This window comes from Thermothielavioides terrestris, chromosome 2, assembly GCF_000226115.1.
Source record: "Thermothielavioides terrestris NRRL 8126 chromosome 2, complete sequence".
Lineage (NCBI taxonomy): Eukaryota > Fungi > Ascomycota > Sordariomycetes > Sordariales > Chaetomiaceae > Thermothielavioides > Thermothielavioides terrestris.
This window is the reverse complement of record NC_016458.1, coordinates 2,769,047-2,796,054: the sequence shown is the minus strand read 5'-3', so window position 1 is coordinate 2,796,054 and position 27,008 is coordinate 2,769,047. Positions and strand designations below refer to the sequence as shown.

General features: G+C 58.5%; 10 protein-coding genes across 10 annotated transcripts; 4 read left to right on the top strand and 6 right to left on the bottom strand.

Moving 5' to 3' along the window:
* Positions 1–1,147: 1,147 nt before the first annotated feature.
* Positions 1,148–2,047, bottom strand: THITE_2127787 (uncharacterized protein; the record flags this gene model as incomplete). Its single annotated transcript, XM_003651906.1, has 2 exons — positions 1,148–1,408; positions 1,913–2,047. The coding sequence occupies 2 exons, from the start codon at positions 2,045–2,047 to the stop codon at positions 1,148–1,150; spliced, it is 396 nt and encodes a 131-aa protein (XP_003651954.1).
* Positions 2,048–4,201: 2,154 nt separating this feature from the next.
* Positions 4,202–5,071, bottom strand: THITE_2127786 (uncharacterized protein; the record flags this gene model as incomplete). Its single annotated transcript, XM_003651905.1, has 1 exon — positions 4,202–5,071. The coding sequence occupies one exon, from the start codon at positions 5,069–5,071 to the stop codon at positions 4,202–4,204; it is 870 nt and encodes a 289-aa protein (XP_003651953.1).
* Positions 5,072–5,920: 849 nt separating this feature from the next.
* THITE_2112768 (uncharacterized protein) lies at positions 5,921–7,422 on the bottom strand. The gene is made up of 2 exons (XM_003651904.1): positions 6,705–7,422; positions 5,921–6,623 (listed from the first exon to the last, which is right to left on the bottom strand). Exons 1-2 carry the CDS (start codon positions 7,038–7,040, stop codon positions 5,979–5,981), a joined length of 981 nt encoding a protein of 326 aa, XP_003651952.1. The 5' UTR covers positions 7,041–7,422; the 3' UTR covers positions 5,921–5,978.
* A 1,142-nt stretch (positions 7,423–8,564) lies between these two features.
* Positions 8,565–10,810, top strand: THITE_2112766 (uncharacterized protein). The gene has a single exon (XM_003651903.1). The coding sequence runs from the start codon at positions 8,709–8,711 to the stop codon at positions 10,746–10,748; it is 2,040 nt and encodes a 679-aa protein (XP_003651951.1). The 5' UTR covers positions 8,565–8,708; the 3' UTR covers positions 10,749–10,810.
* Positions 10,811–11,106: 296 nt separating this feature from the next.
* Positions 11,107–12,480, bottom strand: THITE_2112765 (uncharacterized protein). The gene has a single exon (XM_003651902.1). It carries the CDS (start codon positions 12,445–12,447, stop codon positions 11,242–11,244), a length of 1,206 nt encoding a protein of 401 aa, XP_003651950.1. The 5' UTR covers positions 12,448–12,480; the 3' UTR covers positions 11,107–11,241.
* Positions 12,481–13,412: 932 nt separating this feature from the next.
* THITE_2112764 (uncharacterized protein) lies at positions 13,413–15,166 on the top strand. Its single transcript, XM_003651901.1, has 5 exons — positions 13,413–13,477; positions 13,555–13,670; positions 13,753–14,045; positions 14,111–14,365; positions 14,458–15,166. Exons 3-5 carry the CDS (start codon positions 13,797–13,799, stop codon positions 15,094–15,096), a joined length of 1,143 nt encoding a protein of 380 aa, XP_003651949.1. The 5' UTR covers positions 13,413–13,477; positions 13,555–13,670; positions 13,753–13,796; the 3' UTR covers positions 15,097–15,166.
* Positions 15,167–16,023: 857 nt separating this feature from the next.
* THITE_152897 (uncharacterized protein) lies at positions 16,024–16,329 on the bottom strand (the record flags this gene model as incomplete). The annotated part of the gene is made up of 1 exon (XM_003651900.1): positions 16,024–16,329. One exon carries the CDS (start codon positions 16,327–16,329, stop codon positions 16,024–16,026), a length of 306 nt encoding a protein of 101 aa, XP_003651948.1.
* A 2,797-nt stretch (positions 16,330–19,126) lies between these two features.
* Positions 19,127–20,583, bottom strand: THITE_2112761 (uncharacterized protein). Its single transcript, XM_003651899.1, has 4 exons — positions 20,422–20,583; positions 20,195–20,306; positions 19,766–20,119; positions 19,127–19,703 (listed from the first exon to the last, which is right to left on the bottom strand). The coding sequence occupies exons 2-4, from the start codon at positions 20,284–20,286 to the stop codon at positions 19,187–19,189; spliced, it is 963 nt and encodes a 320-aa protein (XP_003651947.1). The 5' UTR covers positions 20,287–20,306; positions 20,422–20,583; the 3' UTR covers positions 19,127–19,186.
* An 89-nt stretch (positions 20,584–20,672) lies between these two features.
* On the top strand, positions 20,673–21,763 carry THITE_68045 (uncharacterized protein; the record flags this gene model as incomplete). Its single annotated transcript, XM_003651898.1, has 2 exons — positions 20,673–21,571; positions 21,635–21,763. The coding sequence occupies exons 1-2, from the start codon at positions 21,155–21,157 to the stop codon at positions 21,761–21,763; spliced, it is 546 nt and encodes a 181-aa protein (XP_003651946.1). The 5' UTR covers positions 20,673–21,154.
* A 565-nt stretch (positions 21,764–22,328) lies between these two features.
* THITE_2112758 (uncharacterized protein) lies at positions 22,329–25,473 on the top strand. The gene has a single exon (XM_003651897.1). The coding sequence runs from the start codon at positions 22,551–22,553 to the stop codon at positions 25,161–25,163; it is 2,613 nt and encodes an 870-aa protein (XP_003651945.1). The 5' UTR covers positions 22,329–22,550; the 3' UTR covers positions 25,164–25,473.
* The last annotated feature ends 1,535 nt before the right edge of the window (positions 25,474–27,008 follow it).

The following is a 27,008-nucleotide window of genomic DNA, read 5'->3' as shown; positions in this document are numbered from 1 at the left end:
ACAACTTTTCGTCCGTTCAAGATCTGGAGGCGCTCAGGCTTCTTCGTCGGATGTGCCATTGAACAAAGCCTTGAGGGGGCTAACGCTGTTTGCGCTCTCATTGGACGTGATTTATTACTCCAGGGTTAGGGTTGTGGCACTCGCCTACCAATGATGCTCCTCGGCACTTGGTGCCTCCTTGACCCTTTTAGTTCAATGGTATCTTACCACCTCTTGAACACCACATATTGCCTGCGTACCGCATCAGTCGACAAGGTAGCTAGATAACGGAGGCAGACTGGCAATTATGATGCGTTTCGTACAACCCGAACTATATCCAACCGGTCGTGAACTAGTGTAGCTGCCTTTCTAGCACTCCAGAGCTTTCACAGCCACCTCTTACGCTCTGCTTATTGCGAAAAAAGTTTTCTGTCTCGTCAGGAGAGTTCATAACTAATAGTAGCTTTGACGATAGGAACCGCATTTTTTAAACAACAACAAAGACCAGAAGGAGGGCGAGACCGTCTCTCTGGACTCAAGAGTCCAAATTCAAAACTTGGATCACCGGTTGTATCACAAGGATACATTCAACATCCCCTTCCCCTCATTCTGACCAACACGTTGTGCATTTTCTTCTGGCATTGCCTTTATATCAACCCAACTGATGCAATGGTGTTTGAAGCAACCCCGCTTTCATATCGCATGCATACAGGCCGGCAAACTCTGCATTAATTACCTCAAAACAGGGACCGACGGAGATGAGAGGGTGTTCGAGCTCATGCTCGTGATTGACTACGGTTTTCCGCGCTCGCCTAGTCCGCGGACCTAGGCTTTTCCTAAGGGAGTGGTCTCTTCACTCATGGTCTGAGTTCGAACGTTTCTCCGACTGTTTGGTGAAGATCGCGGGATTTTGAAGATAGCGGCAAGCTCTCCCAAGCGACGTGGCATGGAACCTCATTACCCTTGCCACGCGGGACCGGGATCGGACACATCTTTCAGGGCTGGGGCTGCCGGTGTGGGATGTTGCCACCATGATCTACTACTACCAAGTCATCGAAAGTCGATTGACACCGAGGAACACAAGGAAGGGTGGATAGGAAACCCGGGGGTCCTACAGGAGATGATCGCCGAGGTCCCTACCAGGGGAAAAGATCTACTGGAACGCAAGCTAGCCCTTGATGCCCACCTCCTCATTCCGAGATTCGTTCGAGACCGAGAGCTTCAAAAACGGATGCTCTTGATAGCGCAAGGTCTTGCGGCCACGTACGGTTGCCAGCTCGAGCCTCCCAAGATGCCCAAGCCACCATTGTGGCGGAGATCGTTCAGCCAGGTCCTGTCCCAACAACGGCCCAATGACAGAGAGGAGAGTGGTGAGATCTCGAAGCTTCTTGAAGTTCTTGGATGGGAAAGCAGCGGGGAGGGATCTTGACTGTATTAAATCGGGCTAGTGAGAACTTCTTGCATTGGCTAGATGTACATGAGAGTCTAGTGAACTAGGCAAATACAAGATGGCGGCGGCTTCGTCGGTGGGTGGCAAAACCATCCTCCCCAGTACTTCCTCCCAGGTCTGCAGATGGTTGGGGCATGCGCCCGTTAAGACCCGTGCTGTCAACGATCACAGGCGTTGCTGAATCGTCTCAATTGTGAGGAGCTCACAGAGGTGAGAAGATCGCAAAACGGGTCGAGAGTTGGGTTAGTGAATGAAGAGGTGCCGGCAACCTCTGGTGCGGGAAGGGATGTCAAGAAAGAGAGATCCCCGTTTCTCAAGCTGCGCGTGATTGTTAGCCGTAGGATTGGCATTTGGATAGTGTGCTCATCGGTGACCATGTCCGATGAGGAACATCCATCCACGACGGTGACGTGACAGGCTCGGATGGGATGAGAATATTCACCAAACAGCAAAAAAGCAAGGGAATAAAATATTTTAACTCACTCCGCCGCCGCCGCCGCCGCCCACTCCGCCGCCTCCGCCTCTATTTCCGCGGCGGCCACCGCCCACCTGGCCTCCATCGTGGCCCAGTCCTCCAAAGCACACAACCACTGCGCTGAAGCCGACCCCTATCGCCATCGCCACTACCAGGACACCCCAGCCCACCTCGAGGCGGATCACCAACCCCCGCCCGGCCACCAGGGCCCACCACGGTCCCCCGATCCATCCCGCCGCCCCGTCCGGACGTCTCCTCCCACTCCCGTCCCTCGAGGGGACTTCCGGACGGGGCGGCGGGATGGGTCGGTGGCCCGTGGTACTCCCCTCTCTCGACCCTCTCTTCCAGCAATTTTGAAATAACTGAGATATATACTCGCTTAACAAGCGGGCTAGCCGCGCCCCGAGGCCGACCGAAAACACCAGGGCGCCGCAGCCCGCGCAGAACACAACAGCCAACACCAGGGAGCCCCAGCCCACCTCCAGGCGGACCACCAACCCCGCCCGATCACCAGGGCCCACCACGGTCCCCCGATCCAACCCGCCGCCCCGTCCGGCTCCTCTGGCAGCCGGACGGTCTCCTCCCGTCCCTCGACCCTCTCCTCCACCGTCTCGGCCGCGACTGCACCCTTGTGGGGAAACCCGCTATTAGCGTCGGGAGGCAGCACTAGGCATTAGGGATAGGCGGAGGGATGGGGATTGAGCTGGGTTGTGTTGTGCGTGACTTACTTGTTCTAGGTCGAGGGACGGGGTGTCGGAAGCCGACCGGCGGCCAAAGGGCCGGAACGAGAACGGGCGGGGGCCGGAGGACGCGGCAGGCTCCCCAGCGGGATCTGGGGTTGGTGGTGTCTGAGGGGGCCGAGGCTCCCGGGATGGCTGTTGAATATGAATTTTTCCTCTGTCCACGGTGGAGTGTTAGCGAAGCGACCAAGGGAGCATTTTAGGGGGTCAGCAACGGGGGCAGCGAAGGGGTCAGCAACGGGCGCGGCCAGGTGTTCAACGGGATAATTAATCAAGGAGGGGAGGAGGTTGCGAGAAGGATCAGTGCTTGATCAAACCAGGGGGAAAAAAAGAAAGGAACTTAATCAGATGCTGTGGCACGACTTGCAAAAGCATGCTTAATGTGGAATACTCGGTACTTTATGCTTGTGGTCATGCTGGAACGGGAAGAAAGAATTCCGGCCGTCCAAGACCAGATGTTCCAGGTTGTTATATGGGCTGCCCATGCCAGTGGCGCAGCAGCCTCGTGAGGATGTTGGCCGCGAGACCAATGAGGACCTGGAACCGAACCTACTGAAGCAACAGGTTAGGACAGGGTGAGTAGAGCGAGCGCTGGTCCATAACTTCCAAGTTGGAACTTGGGCGTCCCCAGGTGTACGTCGATTTTTCGACGGCAAAACGATCAACGACACTGATGAGGAAAGCAAGGGGTTAGCGAGAAAGCCAGGGTGTGGGTGCAGCGGCGAGGAGGCGGGGGCAGCGAGGATGGCGGGATATCGAGGACGGAAGAATAGCGATGATTGGGGGCCCGGGACGGGGGGACGGGTTGCCGGCGCGAAGAGAGCAGCCCAGGGCAATTTTGGTGGCGGGCAAGATCGCGCGGAGGCGATACGGGGATGCGGGTGTCGCGGCTGGGGCTGTGTGGTGCCCTCACGAGCTGTGAAGCATCAAGCGTGGGATCAACTGCCCGTAAGCTGATGAGTACTCGAAGGGTCCTCCTGCGGAACGCGTGTTAAGACGAAGCCAGAGCGAGACTTACACTGTCGCCTGCGAGAACGGCGACCTTTGGAACTTGCAGCGGTGCTTCGAAGAGTGGCGGGGCGTTTCTCCGCCGGCCAACATCCGCTGTCATCAACCGACGACTGGAGTTGTCGGTGCTAGTAGCAGTAAGGCAAACATGGCATCCTTGGATGGTGAGTGGCTCTCGGAGAGAACAGTGGAGGAGTCGTCAGGCTTGTTGAAGGACGATGAAACTGGCAGACCTCCTGAAAAACATCTTGTTGTTCGCTGAGGAAGAAAAAAAGAGAACACAGAAGTGGCACGCATTCGATGGAGGTTCAGGCATTTATTTACAACAGCGGCTGTAACTGGCCCTGCGTTTTGGGAAGGGGCCGAATTGCTGTGCGCACTTTCTCCAAGCTTAAGTCGGTTCGATGCCTCCTTCAATGCAGGCAAGTCCCAAAAATGGAAGCAAGAATGGTCATCTGACGAGCCTCACTTGGTTAAAGGAGAAGGCGCCCACTAGCCACCTGCCTAAGCTTTCTCCCGAGTCCGTCGAGGAAAGAATAAGGACATTCATCAATAAGGGCTAAGGAAGGATCGAACGGTCTCTCGCTGAACTCCTTGGGGGATTTCCCGAACTGGCAAGAACAGGAGATTGACACCATCCAAATTCGACGACTCGAGTGGGCAAGTATCTTGAGAGCAGGCAGGACTAAGAGTGGTCAGCTTGCCCCGAAACCCAGCCACATCGTTATTTCCCAAGATGTTGCCTTCCCTCCACGTAACCTGAGCCTTGACGTCCCCGTTCTGCTGTTCAAACAACCTCTGCAGCTTTCCCTGCAGCAGCCGCAGCGCAGGCGTGAGCAGGCCGGCGTAGTACGGCTCGTACGACACAGACAGGGTAGTCCCGTCGCCCTGGTCGACGAGGATGGTGGGGTGCTCCGCGCGGTACAGCAACCCTCCGGCGCCGTCTTCGGACCGCCACGCCGCCATCAGGTACCCTCCGGCCTGCGTCTCGTCCTCGTCCAACAGCTTGGTGACTATCTCGGTGCTGGTGGTGTTGATCAGCGGGAGGATCCCCGCCGTGGTGAAGACCATGCTGTTGCCGACGCGGACATCGTCGGGCGTCCTCCGGACGTCCGCCGGCAGCGCAACGTCCACCACGAAGCTGTTCCAGAGGGAGTAGGACTGGAAGTCGAGCAGCGCGTGGTAGACGGCGGCAGTCGGCGCGTTGATGACGACCTGGCTGCAGACCTGGAACACGACCTTCTCAGTGCCGTACGTGGGCGTGGGCAGATTGGTCGAGCCGTCTGGCGGGCAGCGCAGGGAGCCCCAGGCGATCGCACTCACGGCGACATCCCGGGAGATGCCGACAGCTTCGGCGCTGGCCACGCCGATAATGGCAAGCAGCATCAGATTGCGCAGACTTGCTCTGGTTGCATGCATGGCGGGAGATGATGTAGAGAGATGGTTGGGGAAGATGGCAGCCTTGTGCGCATGGCTCCGGCTCACCCACCTATGTGGATGAATGGTGAGCCGAGTGAGCCGAGCTGCGGGTGAAGTCTTCGTTGGTAGTTGTTGTGTGACTTGTGTCGGGTATGTGCCCAATCACTGGTCGGTGCGCCGCGCGCCTCCTTGCACCCGTGGGTGGTCGTCGGACGAGAAGTATGGTGACTCTTACGGGGGCACTCCCATCCAGGCCCAAGAGTGAAAAAAGAAATCTTCCATACCTTTAGTCGTTTGATCGTTTAAGGTCAAAATCCGCCATGACGAGCACCAGGCCGGCTACCCCTCCCCCCATCCCCGCCAAAACACTCAAGAGCAATGATAGCACACCGTCGGGCCTCGGACTTGGTGAAGGCGTGGAGGCGGTTGGGCCTGGTGTTCTGGGACAAGGATCATGCCGAGGAGCTCTTTGAGGGCAAAGCCCCTGGAGGGGTGTCAAGCAGGCTGGCTGTGGTCGCATCTGGGTTCTGGTCCGCCCGATTGAAGTCATATCATTCTCATATTCGACAAGGAATAATTCGTCTAATTACTTTCCCTCCCTTGTAAAAAAAAAAAAAAAAAAAAAAAAAAAAAAAAAAAAAAAAAAAAAAACCTCTCCCAGGTCATGATCTTCGTACATACCACAACGCCATGCTCCTCGCACACAATGACCTAATTATTGCCCCTGAGCCTTGGTCTGCGCCCAGATCACAGGAAACTCCTCCCTGATGCTCGCCCACCAGTCCTCATCAGTCTTGCGCGGCTTCCAGCCCAGACTGCGGGCCAACTGAGCATCCGTGACGGCCCTGTTGGTGCACGTTAGATATGAACCCTGCTGCAGAGAAGTACGAGGTTCAAACACTGCGACTCACCTCGACGCGAAGCCCACTTCCGCCAGCATCGCAGCCTGCTCGGGGGTGCCAAAGCCACCCAGGAGCTTCACAAACACCTCCGCTGTCGGCGGCACGGACACCGCCTCGGGCGTCTTGAGCGCGCCCACCTCATACCCCGCCTTGCCGGTCGCCTCGGCGAACTCCTTCCATGTGTGCGTGCCGGAGCTCGCGAAGTACACCCCGTGCTCGCCTTCGGGGAGGTCCTCGCCGGCGAGCAGCTTGCTGACGAGGATCTCGTAGAACGCGGCCAGGTCCTCGATGTGCACGTGCCCCCACTCCTCGGCGCCGTCGCCGACGTACACGGCCTGGCCCTTGGCCAGCGCGGACTGGATCATGAACGGCCCGTGGAAGGACCGGTTCTTGAAGGACTGGTTCTTGAAGGACTTGCTGAGCCCGGCGCCGTACACGATGGGCGACATGACGATGTACGTCTTGACGCCCGTGGCCTTGCCCGTCTCGACGACGGCCACGTCGGTCGTGCGCTGCCCATACGGCGTCTCCGCCTCGCGCGAGACCATGTACCGGTAGATGTTCTCGTCGCGGTCGCGGAAGACGCGGCCCGGCGGGTGCACGTGCCGCTTGGTGATGGGGAAGTCGCCTAGGTTGGAGGTGCCTGACGTCTGTAGTCAAGCGTCGTTAGTATCTTCGTCCACCCGCTGATGTGTGTATGGCTCATTTAAACCGTCAGCGAGTGTGCTCACCTGGATGAAGAAGACGTCTTGACCGGTAGCCTTTTTCCGCTCGGCCAGGCCCTCGATCAGGGCCTTGGACGAGGCTGTGTGGAAGCCGTGGGCGCTGTGGATGACGATGTCGTGCTCGCTGGCCACGCGGCGGAGGAAGTCGGTGTCGTCAAGGCCGGAGAACAGGATCGCGTTCACGCCCTGCGCGGCCAGCACGTCGGCCTGCTCTTGCTTGCGGACGAGTGTGGAGAAGGACAGCTCCTTGATGCGTGGGTCGGTCGAAGCAAGCAGCTGCGCGAGGAAGCTGCCGCCCATAAAGCCGGTGGCGGCCGTGACGAGGGCCTTCTTGTTCGCCATTGCACGAGAAATTATGAACTTGGGCTTGAGAGATAAGAACTTGGGCTGGAGAGTGCAGAGGAATGGCTGAAAGAAGCCGCAGTGTTGCTGATCAATTGTCTATCTCATGGGCTCCTGAAAACCACGACGCGGTCCTCTTATACACAGAGACACTCGCTCCAGCCGCCATCATGCGATCATGTCACACGAGGATTGACTCGGGCATACACGGGCTCCGGCTGACAAACGGTTCGCAATAAGTTCTGGGTGGGCAACTTTCTGCGAGAAGCTGATAGACGTTCTTCGCATGTTTGTGTGGGAAACTTTTCGCGGGGTGCAGTTCGTTTCAAGTCTCCGAGTGCCAACTGCATGCAGCGACATGCTTGTGAACGCTAAATCGTTGTCAGATCATTGGGAGTAAGCAGGTGAGGGTCTGGTAAGTTTTTGCGACGACCGCCGCAGCGGTACGCTGACTAACTCCAGCAGATGTAACGTTAGTTCACCTATCGAAAATTCGAGAACGCGATGGAGGGATAACCCTGATGTGGAAAGGCAGCTCAGGGCGGATTACGGAAGGCTAGTGGGGCTGCCTTGAGTGCCGATCCGCTGGAGGTTATAGAGGTCCCGCCAAGACCAATTTCGGCCAATTGTCGGCTATGTTTTTACAACGTCAGTACGCAGCCACTATCGCCAAGGCGTTTGCTCTATCGCCAAGGGGTTAGTTCGCCAGGGGCGCGGGGGACGGCGCTAGCCCCCCCGCTAGTTAGGATTCGGGTTAAGGTTAAGGTATAGGTCAAGGTTAGGGTGCGGGTTATCCTCCTTTTTTTTTTTTCAATTTGGTTGAGGTTTGGTGAAGTTGTTGCTACGAGTCTTCGCGATTTTGCATTGTTGATGTTGCTCTAAGGCTGATGGCTAAAGAGGTCCCGCCAAGACTAATTTCGGCCAATTGTCGGCAATGTTTTTACAACGTTTTTACGCAACCCCGATCGCCAAGGCGTTTTCGCTATCGCCAAGGGGTTTGCACTATCGCCACGGGTTAGCCACGGGTTAGTTCGCCAGGGGTACGGGGGGCGGCGCTAGCCCCCGCTAGTTAGGGTGAGGGTTATAGTTAGGGTGAAGGTCAAGGTTAGGGTGAGGGTTAACTTCGTTTTCTTTTTTTTCGATTTGGTTGAGGTTTCGTAAAGTTGTTGCAACGAGTCTTTACGATTGTTCGTTGTTGATATTGCTCGAAGTCGTCGTAGCCCCGTCGTAGCCCTGCTCACCCCGTAGCGATTGTAAATACTTGTAAGCGGCAGTCTCCGAAATTAGTCTTGGCGGGACCTCTTTAGCCATAACCGCTCTAAGTCGTCGCGGCCCCGCTTACCCCGTAGCGATTGTAAATACTTGTAAGCGGCAACCTCCGAAATTAGTCTTGGCGGGACCTCTATAACCACGACCGCCGATCCCCCGCTTAACCTCGAGCGGAATTAACGTTATCGTTATCGTTAGCGTGCTCACCCCAAGTGATGGGCACACCAAAACCTCCCTCCCCCTGAGCCCCTGAGCCCGCATGCCCAAGTGGGCAACCCAGCTTTGCGGCCCCACAACAGCGACAGGTTCTGGTTCCCGTTGTTGTTCATCGGGTGCGGTTTTCTTGTATAGAGTTCTGGCCAAGGCTTTCTCAGCAGGCACAGAACTTTTACGTGCGAAATGCCCCAGAGCTTCCCCTACCAGACCCTCGACCCCTCACGGCAAGAGATCCGTGTTCTGTGGCTCTCCCCATCCTCCAGCGAAGACAACCCCTCACCCACACCTGACGAGGAAATCCATGCCACCCTCACCACAATCTCCCTCTCCCAGAATCTCCCCTACAACGCCCTATCCTACACATGGGGCAGCGCAAACGGCCCCGCCCACCACATCCAGCTCAACGGCCGCCCTTTCAGCGTCCGCTCGAACCTGCACGACTGCCTGGTGCACCTCCGGAGACAGGGCTTCGCCTCTCGGGAGTCCGGCGTGCCCCTGTGGATCGACGCGCTCTGCATCAACCAGGACGATGTCGCCGAACGGAACAGCCAGCTGCGCCTGATGGGCGACATCTACCGCCGCGCGGCGTCCGTCGTCTCGTGGCTCGGCTCGGACGACCAGCTCGCGGACGGGGCGCGGGCGGTTACCCGGATTGCGAGGGAGTGGGCGCGTCTCAGGGAGGAGCAGGAGCAGGAGGAGGTCGCTGCGACGCCGGGTGGGCTGGCTGATGGGCTGGCTGACGAGCAGCAGCAGCAGCCCATTCCGCCGCGTGCTCGGCTCGAGGCCTGGCTGCGCGAGACGGAGCATATCTGGCTGGAGCACAACGCCCAGCTGAGCGGCATGGTTGCGCTCTTCCAGGCGGAGTACTGGAGACGCATCTGGATCACGCAGGAGCTGCTCCTCGCCGACCCGGCGACGCACGTCTACGTCTGCGGCGGCGTGTCCTTCACCGAGGCCGAGCTCGACCAGCTGTCCGAGTGCATTCTGAACGTCTTCAGCGGGAAGATGGTGGAAGCTGTGGACGCCGGCGTCTGGACCAACATTACGCTGGGGGTTCGCGGCGAACTCGCCATGAGAGCGAAGCTCTCGGCTGTCCAGCAGGGTCTGGTGCAGCCGTCGTTGATGTTCGTGCTGGATATCGCCGGTACGCGGGCGGCGACCGAGCCGCGCGACGTTGTTTACGGCCTGCTGCACCTGATCAAGGACCATGGCATCGAGCCAGACTACAACAAGCCTGTCTGGGAAGTGTACGCGGATTGGGCCGTCAAGACCATGCGATCCGAGGGGAACTTGGAGCTTCTTGCTTACGTGACTTCCAAAGAAGAGCACAGGACCAGCGTTGAGCTAGATTTGCCGTCGTGGGTTCCGGACATCTTCAACTTCAAGGGCTACCGTGCTGTCGACTGGATGAGATGGGGTGGGAGTCAGCACCATGCGGAGCAGCAGGGCCACGATGGCGGGCCATCCCTGGAGATTCTCATCGATGGCCGGCTGTTAAAGGTGGACGCCGTTCGATGTGGTACCGTGAAGAAGGTAACCCAGCTCCGCCGCTTTTCGGAGAGCAAGCTGGAGTGGCAGTGGGACATGGTCCGGTTCTGCATGGACTACGTGACCGCGCAACGGTTGAACGGAAGACGCTATCCGACCGGTATCCCGCCCCTGCAAGCTCTGGTGCGTCTGGTGATGCAGGAACAGATCGCAGCCCTGACGCCGGACGAGTACCCGACCCGAGTGCACGAGGTCGCTTGTGACTTTATTGCGTGGCTCATCTTCAGCTTCAACAAGATATTCAGCGGGGGAGCTCCTACGGGCGAGCCACTTGAGACCGCAGCGTCACTCTTGGGATTGAGCTGGGGCGAGGAGTTTCCGGAAACATATGCAGAGGCGGTGTTCCCGGGCGTCAACGTGCGAGAATCGATGGGATGGAACCGATTGGGAGATGCCTTGAACCTCTCGAACCCTAGGAGAGTCACTGACCATATGGTAAACTGGTGTGATGGGCTAAGGTTGGTCGAGTCGGAGGAAGGGTACATCGGGCGCGGACCGAAGAACGCGGAGCCGGGTGACCGCATATTTATGGTGCGGCACTGCAGATTCCCGCTCGTTTTTCGACATTCAGATCCAGCATCTCGGTCCGTTACCTTGCTGGGCAAGTGTGATCTCCTGGGGCTGGATACTGGGGAAGTACGGGATGTAGAGTATGAGCAGCTTTGGATTGCTTAGGATAGTGAATGGGAAAGAAGCTCGGTTTCTCAAGGTAGTGACGAGTGTTTGATTCTGTCGGGTGGACACATCTCAAGCTTGACTTGGTGTAAGTCGAGTAAGTCGGTTGAGCCTAAAAATTTCGATGTTGCTAATTTGCGACGGCAGAGGCGTTGATCTTGGGAAGTAGTTTCCCTCCGTCTGTCCGGAGGCTCCGAACTCAGGCTGCATTCCTGGAAATGGGCGAGAATTTGACGGCAACTACAGCGGGCAGAGGAACCTGATGCTCAAGTACGGTGCTCAGCGCGTCATGGAAATGACATTCCCAAGTCCCGCTTCCTGCCATGATTCACAGGATGTAGATGGGGAGAGACATTCTGCTGCTTTCAACCGTGGTGGGTAATTGGCGACAAACACGTTATAATTTTTGAATTCGCCACGTGTCTCCTATTTCGTCCCATTTCCTGCATGTCTTTCTTTGAATGTCTCGAATTAGCCTTTGTGCTCTGTTCTATCACTGACTCGACAATTCACTGTTCCGGTTCTTGAAGGCCCTCAACACAGCGAGGCTGACAATAGGATACGACATGATCCTGTCGTGTAAACCCCATTTGGCGATCTCCTCCCTCGCGAGACCCTTCGCAGTCCGATGCTCCGCTACCCAACCAGCTGGGCCGAGCATCCTCTTCGTCTGCGCTTTCTCTTCTTCCAGGTCAACAAAGCTGATCCCCTCTGGCAGCGACGCGCTGACGGCATTCCAGAATAGCTGATCACTGTGAGACCAGGGAATATCGTAATCGTCTTGAGCGTGGATGATGGTGATGTGATACTTGGGGTCGTTGCCAGACATGCTCTCGCACTCTCGCACAAAAGCCGCGAGCCTGTCCTTGCTCGGCCACTTGCTTAGGATCAGGGTGTTGAAGAAGGCGAGGAGGCGAGGAAAAGGCGAGAGCGGTCCAAGGATTGGGATGATGCCACCGATGCGGTAGGTTGCAGTCAGGAGCTCCACGTCGGCAAAAGGGGCAACCAGGACCATGCCAGAGAAGAGCAATGGGTCGGGTTTCATGGCGTAGTGATGCGCTAGTGCAATCCCTACTGCGGTTCCCAGAGACTGGCCAAATACGACGATACGCGAGGGCGGCACTCGGGCTTCGTGCATTGCCCATTCGGCAAGGGTGATGGCGTCCGTCAAGAGGCCTTGCTCGGACGGGGATCCGCTGCTAGATCCGAATCCGCGATAGTCGATAGCGACGGTGTGAATCTTGTCCGGTGCACCGGCGGACATGGCCCGGTAGCTCGGCGGCCTCCATCCCGACCCAAGTGTGCCTGCCGCGCCATGGAGATAGAGCACGAGGAGCGCCTCAGGGTCATCACGTAGAAGCTGGAAGGAGACACGGTCCGTTATATCGGCCGCAACGCCGTCGGGCTCTTGGACAAGCTTCTCTTCGTGTCGACGGTACAGTTCGAGCGGGAGTATATGCCAAGCATACAGTGTCACCCCGTCCGGCGTCCTAAGCTTGAAGGGGGTAACCTGGTTTCGGAGGAAGCCCCATTGCTCGGCGATGCTGATATCTTGGAACCAAGTGAGCTTCACGCTGTGGAGGTAGATGGCCTGGTTCTGGAAGAAAGGAATAGCGAGCAGGCCGAGAAAGCAGAGATACCCAATGGCGCAGACGCCAAGAACATTGAGTATGTACTGGAGAAGCGAGGCGAGAGTCATGCTGTCCACCCCTCCTACACGGCTTGCGCAAAGGCTTCATTGATGGAGACCGAGGCAAGAGAAAGGAACAGCGCACTCTGGGCCGCAAACTTCGGCCATGTCACTTGGAGACGGGCACCAATCACTGAGCTGGTTGCTCCTTGGCTGGAACCAACCGCCCCAATACCGAGCCTCGAAGGTCGGATGCAGTTAGTTCGGGGTCCCGAGACAGGGGACAGGATCTTGGCGCCGACAATTCACCTCCATCGCGAACGAGCAAGACGTGTTCCGGAGAGCTCGATGGGTGTGAACGAAGTATGTACAGTACACGTGTAGAATGGGCGACGGCTTCCGACGTCCGTCACTGGCGCCGCTTGTATGGTGTGAAGTCGTTGCAGAGGCGGCCACGGTCCGAGAACATACACAGTAGACCCAAATCCTTCCGGCAAAACATTGGGCCAGCCACACGCGCTGACTAATTTGCGCCGATGTAACCGTTCAAAAATTCGAGTCCAGTGTAAGGTAGTGTGCGTCGTCGAGTCACAGACACCGACGTCGAGGGGCATCTTTTTGCGACGCAACTTTCCCCATACCTTACTCATCTACTTTCGGAGATAACGGACTGTCACCTGGGATCTTCGCCGGCTCAATGACGCAGTCCACCCGTCGCATCGATACGAAGCCGAAACGGTGCTGGAACTGTCGCAGTGAGTGCATTGTCACTAAAGTCTCCAACAGAGGCGGGGATAGAAAGAACCTAGGAATGACTGAAAATGACTAACACCGTGGCTACCGTGGCTACCCTGATATGCAGCACGGAAGACGGCCTGCGACAGGACGCAGCCAGCGTGCAGCAACTGCCGGCAACGGGGCGTCAAGTGCCTGGGCTACGGCCTCAAGCTGTCCTGGCCGCGAGGAGATGACCAACGTAGAACTGCGCAGGGCAACCAGCACCGTATCCTACCTATAGAATCCAGGGAACTAGAGTTTGTAAACGCCACGGTTCACGACATTCAGGTTTGGGACAGTAGTCAGCCGCATTATTATCTGGGTGAGCTTCCCCTGGCTCTGGGTTTCTGTTCCTTCTTGTACGTGTGCTTCGTTGGGCTAAAATCAGAACGGGAACAGAACAATGGAAAGACAATCTGTTGAGACCGTCGTCTCCGCTGGGGGTTGCGGCTACCACTACCGCACAACTAGACCCCTTTCTCGCCACCAAGGGTAGGCAGTTCGCCTTGGTTACGGTACACAACTAGCCTACATCACCTTTCCTACGCGACATCTACATACCGTGGTGAGGACTAACAAATGACCGCGGTGGCACAGGCTATAGCCCAATTGGCCGCATCCTCTCATCTGCCCATAATGACATGCCGGAACTCTACCTGCTGTTGATGAAGATGTCGCTGGCCGACGAGACGCCCTCAGCATTGGCGGCGAGACACGCCATCGCCGGGCTGTCATATCAGCACCTCGGCCAGCACAAGACAGCAGCGATGCATCAAACCAAGTCCTTGCGCGCATTGCAGACCGTCATCGGCAGGCTCGCCGCCGGGGATCTGGAGGCTACGCAGGCGTTGCGGGCCATGGCCGCCAGCATGCTGCTCAACATCTTCGAGGTACGTCGTAATAGAACGTACACCTGCGAGACATCTACATGTTGGGCTAACATGGTCTCTGAAAGACCCTGAATTTTGACCGTTCGCCCCTGCATTGGACCATCTTTTTCTGCGGCTGCAAGAAGATTCTGAATCTCTTCCACGTCCCACACACGACGTACGAAGGGGACCCGGCCCTGATCCTCGACTGGATCTTCTACCACGACACGCTGTACAAGTTCAGCGAACGGCATTGGTATCCCAGACACCCCCGGCTTGTTCAGCTGGCCAAGCAGGAGAAAATCATTTCCAAAGCCAAGCTCTCGCCGATGCGGCATATTGTTCGTTACCTGATCTTCTCTTTCTCTCCCCTCCCTCTCTCTCGCTCCATGCGGTGTGTCTCCCTACCGTATGTTAACCGGCCCCAATTCAGATTCTTCCCATAACAGGCTGCTCCCTCCATCTGCTCGTCCTCCTCAGCCAGATCGTCGACGCCGTTCACGACCGCACCGACCCACGCCACCTCAGCCCATCCCATCTCGCGACCATCCACTCCCTCGAGCAGCAGCTCTCCGCCCTCACCCAACTCCCTTCCAACCGCATCTCCGCCGCCCTGAACGCGGACGACAACAAGCACGCACACGAGCCCGCCGCGGGACTCCCGCCCGAAGAATCCGCAGAAACCCGCCAAGCCGAACTCTACCGCCTGGCAGCACACATCTACCTGCTGCGCGTCGCGCGCGCCGCGCCGCCCACGGACCCGACCGTGCTCGCGCTCGTGGACAAGGCGCTCGACCTGCTGCGCCGCTCCTCGCCCGGCTGTTCGCGGCCCTGGCCGCTGTTCGTCGTGGCGCTGGAGGCGCGGACGGACGCGCAGCGCCGCGTGGTCAGCGACGCGCTGCGCGACGGCCTGGCCCGCCGCCCGCTGGGCAATCTGCAGATCGTCCGGAGGATGGTGCATGCCGCGTGGGTGCAGATCGATCTGCATGCCGAGAGCGGGACGGGGGAGGACGTGATGGGCGTGTACAACACGGTCGTGAGTGGGTTGAGGGTGCCGCCTTCTTTTACTTGAGCAGCTCAAGGAACGGAAGGGTGGGTGGTTGGTTGGGGGGTGAAGGGAGAGACTCGGCTGGGAGTTGATGAGAGGAGGTTTGGCGTCATGTTGTTTTTGTGCTCTTGCGAGTATGGGTTTCTCTGTTTTTGTGTCCCCCTTTAGCCGGGTGTCCTGCGGCAACGCCACCGCTTTCGGGGTCTAAAGCTAGCAAAATTCATCTGGTTACTGGTTCTAACCAAGACGCTGCTTCTGGTGGAGTTTATCTGTCAGGACCCAGAGGAGACTTATGAGGAAATGAAGGTGAAGTGAAGGAGTCCGAACAACGCACCCGCACAGGAGCCGCATCGGGGACTCAGTGCAAGACTACAAGGTAAGGAGGGTGGCAGTCGTAGCATTGGACTCTGCCTTCTCGATAACATAGGTGGCAGGCCTGTCCTCCTTTGCTTAGGTAGACCTCCGGGCTCCCATTACGCTTATTTTCCTTCAGAGATCGGTTGTTTTGACTACGGGGGTTTCCTACAGGACGCCTTAGCGCCTACGGCTCACCCTGATCACCTGGACTCAGGCGATTGAATTTAAAGGTGAGCAGCATTTGCTCACCAGTGCCGCTTAAGGAAGTGGCATAGAGCCTGGTCGGAGCCTGCCAAGGAGGACTACGTTGATATTCAGGAATTAATAATGAGCAATTACTGAATCATCAATTCTAGCCGCCAGAGACAGAAGCTAGGATGAGCAAGCACATGTACAGAGTAGGGGAATGGAGAGGATTTCGCTCGAACGTTTATGAGGGATGAAGCGCTGGTCGGAGACTTGGCTGGGATGCGTGGATAGATGCGAGATGCCTAGGAGAAGCCATCGGCGACCGAAGAAGTCGCTCACTTGGAAGAAGAGAAGAGGGACAGCGTGGCGATGAAGGCGAAAGAAGTAGGTATTGGGGACCCAGATCTACAGGTTGCCGCCGCCCAGGTCGTTGGTGATGGTCGGCAGGGCGCTGCGGGTGATGATGCCCTCAATGGCCGAGAGGAGGCCGGTGAGAGACAGCGAGGCAATGATGGCGAAGAACACGAAGGACTTCTTGGCCTTGCCGCCGAACATGACATTTTCGTTTGCTTCGGCGCCGGTGCTGCTAGCAGCCGCGTCATTCGGGGCCGAAACGGGGCACACCTTTCCGTGCCTCTCCCCTGGATAATTAGGAGAAGGTCGGGTATCAAGCGGACATGGGGTATGGCTCTGGAGGATGCCGAGCTCCATGCTATCCCTCCGACCGGCCCCGGTGGCCCCCCAATGCCGCCCAGCTCTGTGGGATCCAGGCGCTTCGACCGCCGAGCCGCAGGGCTGCTCTCCGGATTACATGGACACATACGCACTAGACAAGCGAGTAAGGTCTCGGAGCATTGATGCCCTCGTGAGCAGAGCAGCTGACCAACGGTGCCTCGAAGCTGCATCAGACACCGGACTCCGGAGCGACAACGATAAGTCCCGTTGCCATGCACGAGCACTCACTGGAGTAATCATCAGCAATTACCACACCCCCCTTACCCACCGCCCAGAGCTCCAGACGAATGGAACGACCAGCACAACCCCACACCCGAGCCAAGACGCTGCCATGTCTGGTACGGCAGTTCACGTCGCATGAGTGGGATCCGAGGGTGACACAAGCAGGCGAAGTGCGACGGCTACCGATGGGCAGGGGCGGAAGAGGGACACCCACCCAACGGACCTACATACACCCCTACAACTTCCTTCTCCCCTCTCTTGGGGCAAGCAAGGAACAGAATCCCAGCCGCGCGTCCCACCGCCCTTGTTGCCCAGTTCATGGAACAGAACCTTCCAGGCTGCGCGCTGTGTAACACACCCTGCTGCACCGCAACCTGCAACTGCACCGTGACTGGAATCCTTGCAGGGCGCCGCTCACATAGCCAAGCAGGTCGGGTTGTCGTTTCCTTCCTGTGTAACCTGGTTCGTAAGCACTAGTTAAGCTCTCTCCGGCGCCAAATATCGGACAAATTAGTTCCTGTGATAAGGAAAACTGTGGTTTCCACGCCAGTGGGCGAGCTACCTCTGCCCTCAACTGGGTACCGTACACGTACCCGAGGGCAGGCGGTGAGGGTCGTGCCGGCCGTCGCTCCGGCGGGACAGTTGGGCGGTTGGACACCAGGTAACTACCTGACCTACTGCTGACACGCACGAGTCCCCCCTGCTCGGCTGGTTCCCTTCCTGTCTGGCCGCCATCGGTTCGAGCCCACCCAGTTTTGATGTGATGTGTAACCCAGAGGGCAGGGACTGGCATGTACATGACTTCATGTACTGGTAGTGCAAATCGGGCCAGTTCCCGCGGCCACGAACTGCATCTTCCCGCTCTCTGAACACCAACTCGGAGCCGAACTAGTTACACGAACGTGACAGGCCCGGCAGTTCAGCGCATGTGTTTCGGACCCCCTTGAGCCTTGGCCTTTGCGCCGGAGCCAAACCTGGGGCGAGAGAGGAGGCGAAGCATTTGGGGGCCCCTCAGCTGCTGCTGCTGCTGCTGCTGCTTGTCGACCTGTTGGCACCAGTCCCGGCGCAAGCGAGAGGGAATGCGGCCCGTGTCTCCGGATGGCTGTCAGTCGTGCATGGAGACTGCTTTTCAGCTAAGTTGACTAACCAGCGCTTGGCGCAGAGGGATTCAGCCGTGCATGTTGCCCGGCGGTGTCAGCCTCAGCTCGGTTCGCTTCGTACATATCCAGCGTTTTGGAACGGACCGAAAGTTGTTCATTTGTGGTTCTGCTTCTCGGAGGTCCGTTTCGTCGGGCTGGAGGTGTGGGTGCGTGAGAGTGCGGGTGTGTTACTGGAGATTGGGGGCCTGACCCAAGCATCTCCTGTGCCGTGATGCATCCATGCCAGGGCCCGAGGAAGGCGTGTAACGATCGTGGTTGGACGGATGGCCCCCGCACCACTATCCAGCTGCATGGTTCCTCCTTCACGTGCAGGTGTATGTGATGAGCCCGCTCACTTTGTCACGCCCGCCGGGAATGCTGATGTCGAGTGTACGACGCGGTGTGACTACCGAACTGCTACCCATCTCGAAGGATCGGGCTTTCTGTTCGGAACTGCTTCGCCAAGGTCAATGGCCGTGTCTCTTCTAGGAAAGTGATCCGCGCGGACTTACCATCGTGTTGTCGCAGCAACCGTGCTATTCCTGCCGCTTACCGCGCCATCAGGATCCTCTACCGGAACTGTGGCATCGCTAGCCTATCCTTTCCTGTTCCGTCCCTGCTCTCCGAGCATACACGGCCGGCGACTTACACACGACACTCTCGCACAGAATCCCGCAGTAGCGTGAAGCACGTAAGCTGAGCCAGAGAAAGGGAGAGCGAGGCTTGCCGGGATACTTGACGGCGCTGCAGCTGGAACTGCAGTTTTGCGGGGTCGAGCCAACAAGCAAGTGAGCTTGGCGAGAGGGGGGTGTGTCGTTATGCTGACGGGGGTCCGAGGCAGCGTGTGCCATGATTACTCATTACTCATGTCGACACATAAACCTCGGGATGAAGATTGCGTGCAAGGAGGCGGGAAGGCGTAAACCTCGGAAAGTAACATCACCGCCGGGCCGGTTGACGTTTGGCGATGGCTGCCACAACTCTTGGGTAATCAGAACCAGACGCCTTCGGTTGCTGAGTTCAACGGATTCACCACCCAAAATCGCTTGACTACCTAGTCGGTAGTCCGTTGATTTGGGGGAGGGGGGCCGTGGAAGTCTGCGTGGCGGGACTCGTTATAACGCAATGGCAGGTAGCGAGGTTGTGGGAAAGCGTGTGAGGGGACCGGGTTCAGATGGAAAGGGGTGCGCTGGCTGGGGGCACGGGAAGGCGCGTCAGAGTGCGGATGAAAAAAAGGGGCAGGACAGCGGGGAGAACACGTGCCCGGGGAAACCATCAGCAGACCATCCAAATCCACCCATCCCAAGGAGAGGATGCTTGACCAGACGGACTCTAGAAAACCAGCACATTTGAGTCTAAATCCCTGACCATTTTATTGAACCTTATGTGTTCTCAAAAACGCCACTTTGATCTGGTGGGAGAACGTTTGAAAGGCTGATAGGTACCGGGTCAGGAACTCTCCGGCAGACAGGTCAGCTGCTATCCCACAACCTCCTTAGGCCGGTCAAGGCTATCAACAGTGCCTCGTCGGTCTTGATGCCCCGGGTGCCCTGGTTCGGCAGCACGTTCACCCAGTGGTCGAACAGCTCCTTGGTGCGCGGACCCGTGATGCCCATCTCGCCCAGCTGGGGGTCGTTCATGGCGGCGAACTCGAGCCCGCGCGGCCCGCCGAAGACGATCAGCAGGTGGTTGAAGTTGGCCGGCTCGTAGCTGGGGAACGCCTTGGACAGCGGCACGCCGCGCTCCGAGGTGCCGATGCTCATGTCGTAGCCGTCCTCGAACGGGCTCTCGGTGAGGACGTTGGAGAGCGAGGAGGCCCTGCGCACGCTGAAGCCCCAGAAATAGCCGGCCTCTGTCCTCGGCGCCGCGGGATGCACGGGCTCGGGCGTGCCGTACTGGTCGTCGGGCATCTTGAGCGTCACCCGCGTCCTCGGCGGGATCGACTCGGCGATCCTCACTGTGCTAGGCATGCCGATATCCACTTCCGTCCTGGGCGCCCGGTCAGCACAAGTCAGTCAAGGCACCACAGCAGCCGGACCCGGGCAGCTTACCCCTTTCCTCCCTTTGGCGGCGTTTCCAGCGTCATGCCCTCCCGATAGGGTAGCCACTCGTCCTTGTGTGGATGATGCGGCATGTCCAGGCTCGGTAGCAGACCCTGAGACCGCAGATTCGGGTGCAGGGGAAATAGGACCTTGCGCATAAAGGGCGGTGTCTCGAGGTACGTCAGGAGGTGCTCCATGAAGTGTGCTGGGTCGACATCGCCGGTGTAGGCGTCTGGGTCGGCGTTGCTGATGCGCTGGTCTACCGGGCTGTCGTCGAAGACGACGACCTCGTCGACCGAGAAGATAGCCAGGGCGCGGGCGACGCGGCCGACATTGGTCGTCCGCTGCTCCCGCGTGACGCAGCTGGCGAGAAAGTCAGGAAATGGCAGTCCCCTCTGGGTTGGCTGGCTGGTGGGGCTGAGATTCATAAAGACCTACTCGGTGATTATGCTCGTCGGCACAGCGACGGAGACAGTCCATTCCCTGGGCTCGGTGGGCCGGAACCGGGAGGGCGCCTTGAAGCTCGGCATAGTGCCGCCATCTTCGGTGTCTAGCCGGCGTTTCTGCGGGCTCTGTCAGTTATTGCTCGGAAAATGCAGACAATCAACTTCATCTTCTTCCTCGTCTTCACATTCGCAAACCGAGAAGACCAGGCGTAAACTTACTTTTGACCGGTGTTCATGTGAAGGCGGCATAATAAAAGATGATCTGATGCTACACCAACGGCAAGAGGGTTATCAATCAAGCTTAAACGTCCGTTGCGTTGTGTTGCAAATGGCCGTTTGTGAAGAATTGGGGTCTCGTGAACTGAATGCAGTTTGGCTGGCGGCAGACTGGCTGGCAGAATTTCATCCAAAAACTCGACCGCCTTCCAGGGTCTGACAGAGACAGGGGAACAGGAGTGGGGCATGCTTGTGATCAACCCTAACCCTTGCTCTTGATTCTTGATTCTGGACTGCTGCCGATCTGGCCAGCTTTCAGGGATGTCGTCAGTGGGTCAGTTGCTGACAATTGCGATCGCATTTCCAAGATTCACAGCTCAACACCGTCGGGCCACCCGCGAAGCTCGCACTGCACACCCGCCATATCATGACGATCATCGGTATCACCTCGTCGGCGCAATGGCGCCAGACGCTCAGCTCGCACACCGTCGTCGTTGCCGACTGTAAGTTCCCCTTCCCCATGCGCTCCGTGGGGCAACCGCCACTTGCACCGCAGTGCAACTGTAAGATCCCAGTCCACTGACGTCCACTGACCTCGCGATCTCCGGGACCATAGTCTACGCTGACTGGTATGAACCACATACCAACCCAACCCCCCGAACCTCCTCCAGTACACCCCTCCTCCCCCGCCAACTAACACGCTCTTCCACCTTCCTTCAGGTGCGGCCCCTGCAAGATGATCGCGCCGACGTTCGAGTCGCTCGCGACGAAGCACGCCAAGCCGGGCCGGGTGGCCTTCTGCAAGGTCGACGTCGACGCGCAGGGCGACGTGGCGCGCCAGTACGGCGTGCGGGCCATGCCGACCTTCCTCGTGCTGCGCGCCGGCGCCGTCGTCGACACCATCCAGGGCGCCAACCCGCCCGCCCTGATCGCCGCCGTCGAGAAGGCCGTCAAGCTGGCGGCCGGGCCCGGCGGCGCCGCGGGCGCGGCGTTTTCGGGCACCGGGCATAGGCTGGGCGGTAGCGGCGTCGGCGGCTCCGCGCCCGCTGCGAGGGGGGCGGCGTCGGTCGCGAGGCCGTTTAGTTGGTCTCTGAGCGGATTCTTGGAGGCGCTGATTGGGTTTTTTGGCTTGTATTTTTGGTCGCTGTTCTCGGTGGGTTTGGCCCTAACTAATTCCCTCCTGGGTGGACTTTGTCCGTTGCTGACGTGTTTACAGCTTGATCCCTACAAGGCGGCCGAGAATTCGCCGTTCAACAAGAACAGGCCTCCACCGCCGAGGACCGGTGGGACTCGACCGGCGGGCCGTCCTGGGTTCAAGACCTTGTCTGACCTGGGCGCCTCCTGACGGACCGGGCCGGGCTTTTGCGGGGGGAAGGTAACGGAGTTTAGGGCGTTCATTGCTAGGTATCCGGGTCTGTACTTTGAGCATCGTCTTGTGTCTTTGTTTCTATGGGAGTTTCAATTATCTCTCGTTCCAGTGAATGCAATAGTTATGACAGTGCGGTGGTCTGCTGTCATCTTGCTTGCCGCCTCAGGGGGTCGATGTGGGGACGAGGGGTGTGGCAGTTTGGTGGTGTGTGGAGTGGTTTGATTGTGAATTTGGCCCCACGAGCCCAAGCTGGACCCACACCAGCATTGAAACTCTGCTCTCGCCGCTGGATCTTAAAGAGGTCCCGCCAAGACTAATTTCGGCCAATTGTCGGCAATGTTTTTACAGCGTCAGTACCCCGCCAAGACCGCCAAGGGGTTTGCACTATCGCCACAGGTTAGCCACGGGTTAGTTCGCCGGGGGTACAGGGGGCGGCGCTAGCCTCCCGCTGGTTAGGGTAAGGGTTATAGTTAGGGTGAGGGTCAAGGTTAGGGTGTGGGTTAACTTCGTTTTCTTTTTTTTCAATTTGGTTGAGGTTTCGCAAAGTTGTTGCTACGAGTCTTTGCAATTCTTCGTTGTTGATGTTGCTCGAAGTCGTGGCGACCCCGCTCCCTCGCGGCAATTTGTAAATACTTGTAAGCGGTAGGTTCCGAAATTAGTCTTGGCGGGACCTCTTTAAGAATAACCGCTCTCGCCACCACCGCTGCCAGTCTCTGCACACTCCATCAAACGAACGGCGGACGCCATGATCTCGGCCGGCAAAATGCAGACTCGGTGCCCGGGGTGCCGTGCACAGCTTTTGAGCTTCTACGATGCCCTTTTGCTGCCGCGCGCCCGGCCGTCCCAGCCGCTTCTGCGTCGGCGCGTGCACGCGCCCACAGCAGTCTCCCATGCAGCGCCTGCCGCGTCTGCAGCCCGGCCCTGGCGGGCATATTCCAACAGGCAATTCTCGACAACCAGGCCCGCCCGACAGGAGCCGACACGAGAGGATAACCTGAGCGCCGAGCCGCCGAGTACCGAGCCGCCGGGCACCGCCGCGCCCCCCTCCAGAGACGAAATCGAGACGATCGTGCGCCAGGCAAGGCAGACCTTCGGCAACACGCTGCCCCCCGACTACCTGTCGCCCGAGGAATACAAGGTGTACGAGAGACTGTACGGGCCCCCGCTGCGCGAGACGCGGCCCGAGGATGTTGGCATTCCCTTTCCTAGTGGAGGAGGCGGGGCGGACACCAACGGCCAGCATGCCCTGCTGAGAGAGACGGAGGACGGCCTGCTGGAGGAGGTCGAGTACACCATTGATCGCTCGACTGCGATCGAGGCCGAAGAGGAGGTAGCGGCTGAGATTGATGAAGAGGATGCCGAAGCTGCTGAGGCTTTGGAGGCAGTGGACCTGTCTGCTCCGCCGAGCGGGGACCGAATCGACTACCTCAATGTGATAGCCAACAACCAGCGCGAGTACGATGCGCTGTTGAAGTTGCAGCGCGACTTCGAGGCCGCTTCGCTGCTGCCGGCCGAGGAGATCCATGAGGAGGAGAACATCATCGAGGAGGACGAGCCGCGCGAGGAAGACGAGATCGACGAGGACGAGGGCGAGCCGGATGCCACTTTTCTGCCAGGCGACGACGCACGGCCTAACGAGCGACAAGAGCGGCTGCACGCGTACACCAGGATGGGCCAGTTCAGGACGAACCCCAGCACGGTACAGCTTCCGAAAGTGACCTTTGTCGAGCCCATCACCGCTTTGCTTGCCAGGACCGACATTGTGCACGTCAAGGCGGCTGCCGAGCGCGCTCTGGGCGGGCCCGGCCTGCCTCACGGTCCGACGACGCCCCCGGCCAGAGCCAACCTGCCGCAAAAGGGGATCCTGATGCAGGCGGGCCACCACAGGATGTCGCAGATCGAAGCTGATGCCTACCTCGCCGCTGTACTTCCGGGTCTCTACGCGACCGTGAGGAGCGTCCTGGTGGAGGTGCGCAAGCGCCTCGGCGAGGAGTGGCTGAAGGGACTCCTCACCCGGCCCGATGGGACCGGGCCCCGCGTGCTCGACGTCGGCGCGGGCGGCGCGGCGCTGGCGGCGTGGCAGGAGGTGCAACAGGCCGCCTGGGATGTGCTCCGGGAAAAGGGGGAGGTCCAGGGCAGGGAGCCTCCGGGCAAGAAGACCGTCGTTGTGGGCTCTGAAAACCTGCGACAGCGCGTTTCCCGGTTCCTGGACAACACGACCTTCCTACCTCGTCTTCCCAACTACGTGCACTCGGTCGAAACAGCGGAACGCCAGCTCGACTCTGGCGGCGGGGCTGCGCCGCGCAAAGTCTTTGATATCATCATCGCATCTCACCTGCTGATGCCGCTGGACAAGGAGTACAAGCGCAAGGAGCTCCTGGACAATCTCTGGACCATGCTCTCGCCGGAAGGCGGCGTGCTCATCGTGCTGGAGAAGGGACACCCGCGAGGCTTCGAGGCTGTGGCCAACGTGCGCGACCGCATCCTCGATGAGTTCATCATCCCGCCCTCGACGCAGCCGCGCGCCGAGATGATCCAACCGGAAACAGAGCGCGTGCGCGAGCCGGGCATGATCATCGCGCCGTGCACCAACCACGGCAAGTGCCCGATGTATCTCACTCCCGGCCTCAGCCAAGGCCGCAAGGACTTCTGCCACTTCAGCCAGCGTTACATCCGGCCTCCCTTCCTGCAGAAGATCCTCGGCGCCTCGCACCGCAGCCATGAAGACATCAGGTTCAGCTACCTCGCGGTGCGGAGAGGCGCCCAGCCAGACACGGCGCCGTCGTCGCAGGGCGCACCCGTCTTCCTACAAGGCAAGGAGGCCGCAGACAGGGCCTTCGCGGGCTACGAAAACGCCACCAGCTCCGACGCACCGCACCCGCTCTCGCTGCCGCGCAACATCCTGGCGCCGCTCAAGCGGCGCGGGCACGTCACGCTGGACCTGTGCACGCCGGCCGGCACGATCGAGCGCTGGGTGGTGCCCAAGTCGTTCTCCAAGCAGGCGTACCACGACGCGCGCAAGGCCGCCTGGGGCGACCTGTGGGCGCTCGGCGCCAAGACGCGCACCGTGCGCGCCGTCCGCCTCGGCCGCGGCGGGCCCGCCCCGAACGACGGCGGCGTGCGCGCCCGCGCCGCCGCCGCCGCCAACCGCAAGAGGCCCGTCGTCGTCGACGTCAAGGTCGATCCCAAGCTGGGCATCGTCGGCACGAGGGAGCGCCACCCCGGCGGCCACGCGCCGGTCGAGCGGCGCACCAAGGGCGGCAGGCGGGTCAAGCTTGATGATTTGATGGAGGAGCTGGGCGCCGACAAGCTGGAGGACCCGGATGATGCGGAGGAGGCCGAGTTCAGGCGGAGCGTGAGGGACGGAGGGGAGTGAGGGGTCGGTATGATTGTGGATGTGCTTGTGTGCATGTGTGAGTATGTACCTGTACATTATGGAGCAGCGGCGTACAAAATGCTGGTCGCGCTCCTTGGGGCGCTGTACATTACGAAAATTCGGAGGAAGTTGTCTGTGTGTATGTACACTAGTTATTCCGTACTGTGGTCGCACTCTTCATCTTCGCAAGGAAACCCACGAAAGGAAGGTCGTTGCACAGCACCCTACTACGAACTAAGACTAACAGTTATTGAACTAGTGTAGTGTAGTGTATATGCGGATTACCTTACTGTGTAGTTAACGAGTGGACATAGTGACCCAGCGGCCTTGGTGAATGCATGCCTGCTGTCAAGCTCGCTTCTCCACGCAGGAGGACCCGGCCGACCGTGATTTGCAGGAGTCGACGAACCGGCTTGCATCCGGATGCCCTGCATCGGCACTCTCTCAACACAATCTCCTGCAAGCCGCCACGCTTTCTAGTATAGCCTTGCATGCCGCCCCTGTTCTCCTGTCCCTGCTTGCGGGGTTTCCCTCGATCGGGTCACCGACCGAGAGGATGGAGTGCCACGGAGGAGGAGCCGCTTTTCCAAGGCTTGTTGACAACAGCGGCGGCGCCCTTCTTCCACAGTACACTAGTACAGATGGTCAAGTTGTGATAGGGGCTGCGATAGTCCCGTGATAGTCCGCATTTTGCCGCTTTCGTGCAAAAGATGCGGGCACCTTGTGTCGTGTCGACGTACTAACTTTTGTTATAGTTACTCTGTATGGAATAGCGTTGGCGTTACACACACCCCCCCTTGAGGACATATTTTTGCTCCATCCCCGCTCACTATCGGCACCAGACCCTGGAATCCTCTTGAAAGGAACGCCCCCAACATCCATGTCAAAAATCGCAAGCGGGGCCTGGGCCGGCGCCAAGATCTGCGGCCCTGCAACCCTGCAAACCCGCTTCTCGGCACGGCCTCAGCCGCTGCGGGGCATCCTGATGGAGCATGAAACGGTGGACGTTAAAGAGGCTGGATCTTAAAGAGGTCCCGCCAAGACTAATTTCGGCCAATTGTCGGCAATGTTTTTACAGCGTCAGTACCCCGCCAAGATCGCCAAGGGGTTTGCACTATCGCCACGGGTTAGCCACGGGTTAGTTCGCCGGGGGTGCGGGGGGCGGCGCCAGCCCCCCGCTGGTTAGGGTTCGGGTTTGGTTAGGGTACGGGTTAAGGTTAGGGTATAGGTTAACTCGGTTTTCTTTTTTTTCGATTTGGTTGAGGTGTCGTAAAGTTGTTGCAACGAGTCTTTGCAATTGTTCGTTGTTGATAGTTGTTGATGTTGCTCGACGTCGTCGCGGCCCCGCTCACCCCTTGGCCATTTGTAAATACTTGTAAACGGTAGGTTCCGAAATTAGTCTTGGCGGGACCTCTTTAAGGTTATCCTTAAAGAGGTCCCGCCAAGACTAATTTCGGCCAATTGTCGGCAATGTTTTTACAACGTTTTTACATAGCCACGATCGCCAAGGCGTTTACACTATCGCCAAGCGGTTAGTTCGCTAGGGATATAGGGGGCGACGCTAGCCCCCCGCTAGTTAGGATTTAGGTTAAGGATAGGATATAGGTTATAGTTAGGGTACGGGTTATCCTTGTTTTTTTTTTTTCGATTTGGTTGAGGTATTGTAAAGTTGTTGTTGTTGCAAGTCTTTGCGATTTTACATTGTTGATATTCGAAGTCGTGGCGGCCCCGCTCACCCTTGGCGATTTGTAATTACTTGTACGCGGTAGTCTCCGAAATTAGGCTTGGCGGGACCTCTTTAACGACGACCCATGAAACGCGGACAGACCATTTGACCGCGATTTT

Excerpts from the sequence above, each read along its gene's own strand:
- THITE_2112758 (XM_003651897.1), top strand. The coding sequence starts at position 22,551 with ATGCAGACTCGGTGCCCGGGGTGCCGTGCACAGCTTTTGAGCTTCTAC.
- THITE_2112765 (XM_003651902.1), bottom strand. The coding sequence starts at position 12,447 with ATGACTCTCGCCTCGCTTCTCCAGTACATACTCAATGTTCTTGGCGTC.
- THITE_2112764 (XM_003651901.1), top strand. The coding sequence starts at position 13,797 with ATGCCGGAACTCTACCTGCTGTTGATGAAGATGTCGCTGGCCGACGAG. Across the intron at positions 14,046-14,110 it reads TGCTGCTCAACATCTTCGAG|ACCCTGAATTTTGACCGTTC; the intron begins GTACGTCGTAAT and ends GGTCTCTGAAAG. Across the intron at positions 14,366-14,457 it reads TCTCGCCGATGCGGCATATT|ATTCTTCCCATAACAGGCTG; the intron begins GTTCGTTACCTG and ends GCCCCAATTCAG.
- THITE_2112761 (XM_003651899.1), bottom strand. The coding sequence starts at position 20,286 with ATGCCGAGCTTCAAGGCGCCCTCCCGGTTCCGGCCCACCGAGCCCAGG. Across the intron at positions 20,120-20,194 it reads CCGACGAGCATAATCACCGA|CTGCGTCACGCGGGAGCAGC; the intron begins GTAGGTCTTTAT and ends CTTTCTCGCCAG. Across the intron at positions 19,704-19,765 it reads CCGCCAAAGGGAGGAAAGGG|GACGGAAGTGGATATCGGCA; the intron begins GTAAGCTGCCCG and ends CCGGGCGCCCAG.
- THITE_2112766 (XM_003651903.1), top strand. The coding sequence starts at position 8,709 with ATGCCCCAGAGCTTCCCCTACCAGACCCTCGACCCCTCACGGCAAGAG.
- THITE_2112768 (XM_003651904.1), bottom strand. The coding sequence starts at position 7,040 with ATGGCGAACAAGAAGGCCCTCGTCACGGCCGCCACCGGCTTTATGGGC. Across the intron at positions 6,624-6,704 it reads AAGACGTCTTCTTCATCCAG|ACGTCAGGCACCTCCAACCT; the intron begins GTGAGCACACTC and ends GCTTGACTACAG.